This window comes from Leucopleurus acutus, assembly GCF_964270905.1.
Source record: "Leucopleurus acutus genome assembly, chromosome: 10".
Classification (NCBI taxonomy): Eukaryota; Metazoa; Chordata; class Mammalia; order Artiodactyla; family Delphinidae; genus Leucopleurus; species Leucopleurus acutus.
Genome location: NC_139153.1, coordinates 94,836,100 through 94,844,366, shown reverse-complemented (window position 1 = coordinate 94,844,366; position 8,267 = coordinate 94,836,100). Strand labels below are relative to the sequence as shown.

At 42.1% G+C, this 8,267-nt stretch overlaps 1 protein-coding gene across 1 annotated transcript; it reads left to right on the top strand.

Annotated features, from left to right (window-relative positions):
- Nucleotides 1-6,312: 6,312 nt before the first annotated feature.
- RNF182 (ring finger protein 182) lies at nt 6,313-7,056 on the top strand (the record flags this gene model as incomplete). The annotated part of the gene is made up of 1 exon (XM_082848650.1): nt 6,313-7,056. The coding sequence occupies one exon, from the start codon at nt 6,313-6,315 to the stop codon at nt 7,054-7,056; it is 744 nt and encodes a 247-aa protein (XP_082704776.1).
- Between the last annotated feature and the right edge of the window lie 1,211 nt (nt 7,057-8,267).

Below are 8,267 nucleotides of genomic sequence, written 5' to 3'. Positions count from 1 at the left end.
AAAATTTAAAAGTAAAGAAGTCCTGTTTGCTTTGGGTTGTTTTATTCCATTATTTATTTATAATTTCTGCAGTACTAAGCAGGAGCCTAGCTCTGAAAGCGCAGTAAATTCTCAAAGTCAAATGCAGCATGGTAATTGTATCCTGGCTCTCTGTGTTGTGAGTAGCAGAAATCCAACCAAAAACACTAGCGTGAACAAAAACGGGGATTTATTGGCTTATGGGAGCCTCACACACGATTAGGTCCAGAGGCTCAGTTCAGCTCTCATCAAAGGTCTTTTGCCTTTGTCTGTATCTCTGCCTCCTGCCTTCCTTGACTCCTCTTTTTGTTTTTGGCTTTATTCTCTCTTAGTCTCCCTCTTGATGGCATGACAGTTCCCTGATACATCCTTTTCTGGTCTATTTTCCTTCCCCTGGCCCCTGGCATGTTTCTTCTTCCTCCAAGCTTCAAATTTAAAAAGTCCTAGGAAGGAGCTTTGACAGGGCTGGTTTGAGCTGCATGCCCATCCGGACTGGTCCTTGTGAGCAGGGGGTTAGTGGAGTCCTGCGATGAGCCAGCTGGGTCACAGATCCACAGCGTGGGAAAGAAGGGAGGCACTGCGATTAGTGCACCAACCCAACCACAGCCACAGAATTTGAGTGAGGGGAAGACTTCCCCAAAGAAGCCATGGCAGTTGGGAAGGAAGCAGTGTGGTCTAAAGGAGAAAAAAAGATCCTAGGTAGGCAGACAACAGATATCCACTGGAGGGACTCTGCTTCGAAATACAAGCCAAGTTTGCATCTTCAATATCAAAGGAACTGAGTAGTAGAGAAAGTGGATTTGAGTCAAATACTAAGTAGGGCAATGAAAATAGTCATTTGCCCAAAAGCTCAAATTGCTTTATAAGAATTATAGTAGGTCATTATCTCCTTGTATATTCTTACCCCAGATGATTTATAAAAGGCTTAAGTGATTAATGAGAAATGTCAGCTTCAGATATTTGAATAGGTGTTCTTCTAGGAGAAGAAAATCTTTTGCATTTGTCTTTTCCCCCAGCTTTAGGGAGATGTCGTTGATGTACAACATTATGTAAGTTTAAAGTTCACAATGTGGTGATTTGATACGCGTGTATATTGCAAAATGATTACCACAGTAAGGTTAGTTACCGCGTCCCTCACCTCACATAATTACATGTATTTATTTTTAAGGCAGTTTTAGTATGCCAGATTCTTCTTTCTCCTGTGCCTGGTGAGACATACTTTTAGCAGTTGTCCCCGTCAAGTAGTGCTCCAGATTTGCTCACCTTAAAGATTCCATCCTCTTTAATATTGATTTATAGTGATGCTTGGATATTTAGGTGATAGATGAATGACTGACATTTCAATTTTGTGAAAAAAATGAATGAATTTACAGATCACAGAGGAAAAAATAAGTTGATCTGAAATATCCATGGACAGAAAAACCTGGGCTATCAAAGTAGCTAATGTATTTAGCCGTGGATTTTTTTTTCTTTTTTTAACTTTTTACTGTAAAGATGACACCAGTACAGAAAAATGTCCCTCCTGATGGTGTAGCACGACATGGACATTCACAAGGTTCCACCAACAGGTCAAGAGATGGAACCTCGTCAGCCTGTTAACAGCCCCCCTCCTCCTCCCCCCACCACCAAGGCATCTGCTGTCCTGACTTTTATGCTAATCACAACCTGGCTTCTCTTCTTAGTTCTACCACCTAAACTTGCATCCCTACTACAGCTTAGTTTTGCCTATTTTTTGAGCTTTCTGGAGATGGAATCATATAGTGTGTGCTCTTTGCGGTCTGGCTTCTTCTTTCATTCAACATTTGAATTGTTGCCCACAATTACGGAGTGAACGCAGGGTGGGAACGGGCTGGAATGCCCGTCTTTTAGAGGATCAAATTAACGCCTCCACTGATCGTAACCCTATAAAGTTACAGATTATTATCCAAGTTCTTTGGGGGACCTTAGAATCATAATGAGATACATGAAGTATTTAAGAACTCTAGCGGTTGGTACCCCATCCTCCCAAGAGGAGCAATCACTGTGCTGTTTATGCCATTCTAGAAAGAAACACTTGTGCTGGTCCCATTTCCAGGGATGCTACCAGAGCTCAAGGCTTTCAGCCAGTCCTGCCCAGAAGTGCCACTTGCAGAGGCAGGAGTTGATGAAGTATTTCAAGCTGATGGAGTGGGTTTGCTAGAAAACTCAGAATTAAAGTAGGTATCTTTTTAATTGGATGTTTGAACATTTAGTATTTTCTTTGCATGTTACCAAGAAGCCCCCATATGAATTTTTACAAATATGAACATTATGATCATAACACTGTATCTTAACATATTCAAAGGTATGAAGAGTGTTTCTGTGAAAAAAGAAAGCTTTATTTAAAATAAAGTTATTCTCTTAGACAGCTCAATACTGCTTAAGTGAATAACTTGTTCCCAGAATTAGGAACTAAAAATGGTGGTGGGCCTAACATAGAACATTCTTACTCCTCTTCTAATGGTAAGAAGCTTGGTACAGAAAGTATTCATGTAACCAGCTGATTGTCAAATGCTGACAGTGTAATGTATTCTCACATGTGCATACGCCTTTTAAAAATTTTTTATTTTTCCCCAGTTTTATTGAGATCTAATTGACATACGGTACTGTAAGTTTAAGGTATACAGCATAATAATTTGACTTACATATATTGTGAAATGATCGCCACAATAAGTTTAGTTATCCATCATCTCATATAGATACAGAAAAAAAGAAAAAGAAAATGTTTCTTCCCTTTGATGAGAACTCCTAAGATTTACTCTCTTAACTTTCAAGTATACTACATACAGCATTGTCAAAACTACAGTCAGCATGTTGTGCATTACGTTCCTAGTACTTATTTATCTTATAGCTGGAAGTTTGTACCTTTTGACTGCCTTTGTACCAGTCCCCCTTCCCCCACCCCACCTATGGGTAACCACAAATCTAAAGTGACCTCTTTTTCTATGAGTCTTTCTTTTAAAGTTTCCACATGTTAAGTGGGATCATACAGTACTTATCTTTCTCCGTCTGAGTTATTTCACTTAGCATAATGCCTTCACAGTCCATCAATGTTGTTGTAGATGGCAAGATTTCCTTTTTTATGGCAGAATAATATTCCATCACATATATATGAAGAAGGTGGTATATACACATATACTTCTTTATTCATGTTTAACACTTAGATTGTTTCCACGTCTTGGCTATTGTAAGTAGTAAATAACGCTGCTATGAACATGGGGGTGCAGATATCTCTTCGACATAGTGTTTTTGTTTCCTGCGGATACATTCCCAGAAGTGGAATTGCTGGATCATATGGTAGTTCTATTTTTAATTTTTTTGCAGAAACTCCCACACTGTTTTCCATAGTGGATGCACCCAATTACATTCCCACTGACAGTGTGCAAGGGTTCCCTTTTCTCCACACCCTTTCCAGCATTTGTTCTCTCTTGTCTTTTTGGTCATAGCCATTCTAACAGGTGTGGAGGTGGTATCTTATTGTGGTTTTGATTTGCATTTCTCTGATGATTAGTGATGTTCTGCACCTTTTCATGTACTTGTTGGCCATTCATATATCTTCTTTGGAAGAATGTCCATTCCTGTGCTCTGTCCATTTTTAAATTCGAGTATTTGGTTTTTTGCTGTTAAGTTGTACGAGTTCTTTATATATTTTGGATATTAACCACTTATCAGATATGTAGTTTGAAAATATTTTTTCCCATCCCATAGGTTATCTTGTCATTTTGTCGATGGTTCCCTTTGCTGTGCAGAGCTTTTTAGTTTGATGTCGTCCCACTTGTTTATTTTTGATTTTGTTGCTTGTGCTTTAGGTGTCATATTCAAAATGAAGTCATTGCTAAGACTCATGTCAAGGAGCTTTGTCCCTATATTTTCTTCTAGGAGTTTTATGGTTTCCAGTCTTAAATATTGAAGTCTTTAATACATTTCGAGTTAATTTTTGTGATTGAGGTAAGGTAGGGGTCTAGTTTCATTACACATAAGCCTTTTGTGGGTGTTTCTAGATGTATGCTCTGGCTCTCTGTGCCTGTAGATGTCATTGTGCTTACTTACCCTCACTGAATGTTTTACTCTCTCTTTTCCTGATGTCTTTATGTATACGCTTGCATTCTGTTTTCTCCTTATTCACACAGCTTCACGCCCATCAGTCCTTTTGACAGTAATGGAGGCAGTTACTGCTATGAGTTCTACTGTTACCATCAGCTCCAGCAAGGCTGGGTGGGACAGTAGCTGCAGAGAGAGTACAACGTGTTCTCTTGGGATGGGCCTTGGGTCTGTGTGTGGCTACCAAGAGAGCTGATGGAATGGGAGCCGTCCAGGAATTGGATCACTAGTGACCTGCCCAGGACTAGGGACCATCCTCTGCAGGCAGCTATAGGACTGGCAGTGGTGACAGGGATAGAGCTCCTTCTTGTTCCTTGACTGTCGTCCTGAAGATGTTCATCCCCCAAGAGAATAAAAAGCCAGTTTTGTAGCACTGTGGCAAGATAAAGTCACATTTTGCAAGGACTTGGGCATGTGGAAGGGAAAGGGATAGAAGAGCTGATGTTTGTGTCTATATATTCTTTTTTGCATGTAAGTGTGGATACAGAGAAATTAGCTTATGGTAGCAATTTTGAAATACATGCCTTCATATACAGTCACTCTATTAAAAAAAACTCTACCTGCATTCTTTTGGCTGATGCCAGAGATTCTATTTATTGATTGACTTCCTTTTCCCACCAAGAGTATCTTGCCACACTAACCATTATACTATCCATTCTTATATGATATGAAGTCAATTTAAAAATTAACTAAGTCATAATGAAAAAGGAAGATAATATGTATTCACAAACCAATTATACATGATTTAAAAAATCATCCAAGTTTTCCTACCCACTGCCTCTTCTCTTTAAGGCAGTAGGAGCCATAACAAACTTAAAATTCTAGCAGAGTTGCAGTCTCCCTCTCAGCACTGTTATGACAGCCTTCTGCTGTTATTGCTTGGGGGTCTGCTCAGAAATTCAATTACATTTTGATATTTTTCCGAGCAAAACATAATTTAAGACAAATGTACTACCGCCCCAATCACATATATTAAAGCAAAATAAAAATTATTTAGAGATTTCTCATATTGCTGCTCCCTTCCATTAGTGCTAATAATTGAGAACAGACTGTGTACGTGAAATCAGCTTTCAGCCGTTTGTCCAGAGCCAGTAGTAATAGCAACTAGGGGTCAACATTAAGGACTGTTGATTGTATCAGGCTTTCTGTAGGCAAGTGGGTGAAGTTTGAGTACTTCTTGATAGCCAGGCATGCACGATTCTTCATATTTGGAGACATAACTGCACATGTGCTCTGTTTACTTCTTTGTCTTGGGAATTAGACTTGACTTGGTTATAATGCTTATGTCAGGTGTCATATGCTTCACTCTTCCTTGAGTGTACGTATGTATACAACCATGGTTTGCAAGACTAGTATTGAAACAAAAAGTTTGAAATTGATTAGTCAGATAAGGAAGGCATTTATAACAGATTTCTTTACACTGGGAAGGTGAGAACCGTCTTCTGTATTTAAATGCGCTCTCATCTTTATAAAGCACTTTCTGAAAACACATTTTAAATCTTTATCCTTAAGATTTCCCTTCTTTTGTGTGTTCCTAAGCACTATTGAGGGTATTTAGACAATTGGAGCTTATACCAATGATCCGCTGAATGAGTGAGTCTATATTGAATGGAGTTTAATTGCAAACATCTATTTCTGGTAAGTGTCCCATTCAATCTTCATAGAGGCCAGCATTTGTTACAAGTTTCAGAGAGAAAAATCTCTATATCGAGCCATACCCACAGTGCTCTGGAGTGTACTTCACACCACTACGATTCTTAATTCCTTCTTTACTATCATATTTGTGGACTGAAAAAGCTAAGCATGGAGATAACACTTTCCTATCCTGGAGGCAGAAATGTGTGAAAAGATGAAGGGGATTTAACCTTTCAAGTCTACCGCTTCTAATCGTTGAAGCTCAGAAAATTCCATAAAGCACTTTTCAGTGAACTGTTCACGATATTAGAATTTCTTTTCCTTTGCAGACCCTTCATGTGGCCTTTGTAAATATGCGTTTGAGACACAGAGAGATATGTAGCAGCTGAAAAAAATGCCTGGAAGATTTCTGTCCCTCCTCTTCCTGCGCATTTGCATCTCTGCCTGATTCAAATGATGTGACATTCGGAGAGACAGCTTCATCGAAGTCGTCCTTCAAGGAGACCCATCTGGCCCAAGACTGGACGTACAGAATTCAGGATGGCCAGTCAGCCGCCAGAGGATGCCGCTGAGTCTCAGGTCTCGGACGAGCTGGAGTGTAAGATCTGTTACAACCGGTACAACCTGAGACAGAGGAAACCCAAAGTGCTGGAGTGCTGTCACAGGGTGTGTGCCAAATGCCTCTACAAGATCATAGACTTCGGGGACTCCCCGCGCGGCGTCATCGTCTGCCCTTTCTGCAGGTTCGAGACATGCCTGCCGGATGACGAAGTCGGCAGCCTGCCCGATGACAGCAACATCCTCGTGAACTTGACTTGTGGTGGCAAAGGCAAAAAGTGCCTGCCCGAGAACCCCACGGAGCTGCTGCTGACCCCCAAGCGGCTGGCCTCGCTGGTCAGCCCTTCCCACGCGTCCTCCAACTGCCTGGTCATCACGATCATGGAGGTGCAGCGGGAGAGCTCACCGTCGCTCAGCTCCACGCCCGTGGTCGAGTTCTACAGGCCCTCCAGCTTCGACTCCGCGACCACCATGTCGCACAACTGGACCGTGTGGAACTGCACGTCCCTGCTCTTTCAGACGTCCATCCGGGTGTTGGTATGGTTGCTAGGTTTGCTGTACTTCAGCTCCTTGCCCTTGGGCATCTACTTACTGGTATCCAAGAAGGTCACCCTCGGGGTGGTCTTCGTCAGCCTCGTTCCTTCCAGCCTCGTCATCCTGATGGTATATGGCTTCTGCCAGTGCGTCTGTCACGAATTCCTAGACTGTTTGGCACCGTCCTCTTAACCGAGACGCACGCTCAGAATTTGACACACGTTGCCACGTTTCAAGTGAGGTCATTTAGCCCATCTTTTCTCGCGCATTCTCTGTGATCGGTGCCCATGGCGTGAACAAAGCCACTGGGCACATTTTCGTGGTCCGTTTTCCATCAAAATGTTGACTCAGTTGGTTCCCCTGTGTGCTGGAAGTAAAAACGTTCGTTGCTGCTTATGTGTTAGCAAAAAAGAAAAAGGGATCAGCTAAGCCTTCCTAGAGCCCTTCTGAGTCTTCCCAGAGAAAGGGCAGGTTCCGCTCAGAGCTGCTAGACAGACGCCAGGGCCAGGCGTGTTATGCTGCCGTAGGGGTCTTTGTGGACAGTTAGGCATGAACTGATTCCTCTTCTCATAATCTTAGCCGGGGATGGAGGGTGGTCCAAGAGGAGAGCAGCCCCGAGACACACCTGTTTGGTCAGTGCTCAGCCCCTGCCCCTGTCCCATTGTTGGCGCTTCTGTGGGTCCCCTTCAGCCCGGATGCTGGTTCCCTCTGCGCATGCTCCTTGCCAAGAGGACCCTCGCCTCTTGTGTGGTTTCAGTTATGTACCTGTTTTGCCGCATCACTAAAGAGAATTAAAAACATCGAGGAATTTGCATCAGAGTAAACTTCAAGGCGGAATGTGGCCGCTTGTTTTTGAGACACGCACTTTCCTCCACGTTTATTTTCCACTCTCCAGCCTTCTCTGAAATTCTCTCAGAGCAGTTATCGTTCAGAGATCTGATCTGAGCTTTTCCTTAAAGCATTTTCGTTTAGTTTCTTTCTTTTTTTTTCTTTAAACCACGTTGTTCAGTCAACCCCATTCCTTATCCTGAGTGAGGTTCCGTTCAAGTTAGTTGCCATAACTTTATGTGGATTTTGTTTTTTTCCCATTGTATTTTAAATTCTGTTACGGACTCAACTTAATCCCATAACAATTTGGGGTAAATTGCGGCAGTGGAAACCCAGAAACAATTCAGGAGCTGTTCAAGCTCATGGTTTGATGTGCTGAGAACCTAAGTATTTTGCTGTGCTTTACTGAGCTGTACCAAAATACTATGGTTTAGGCTTATGTGCCAGACTGTGTTGCAGTAGGTCAGGGAGAAGGATGGCCAAGAAACATCATGCCAAGCTGATACCCTGAATCGAAAAGATCCTTCAAGGAAGTAAGATGGAGGGGCAGAGTGCAATCTGACTATTGCCATCCC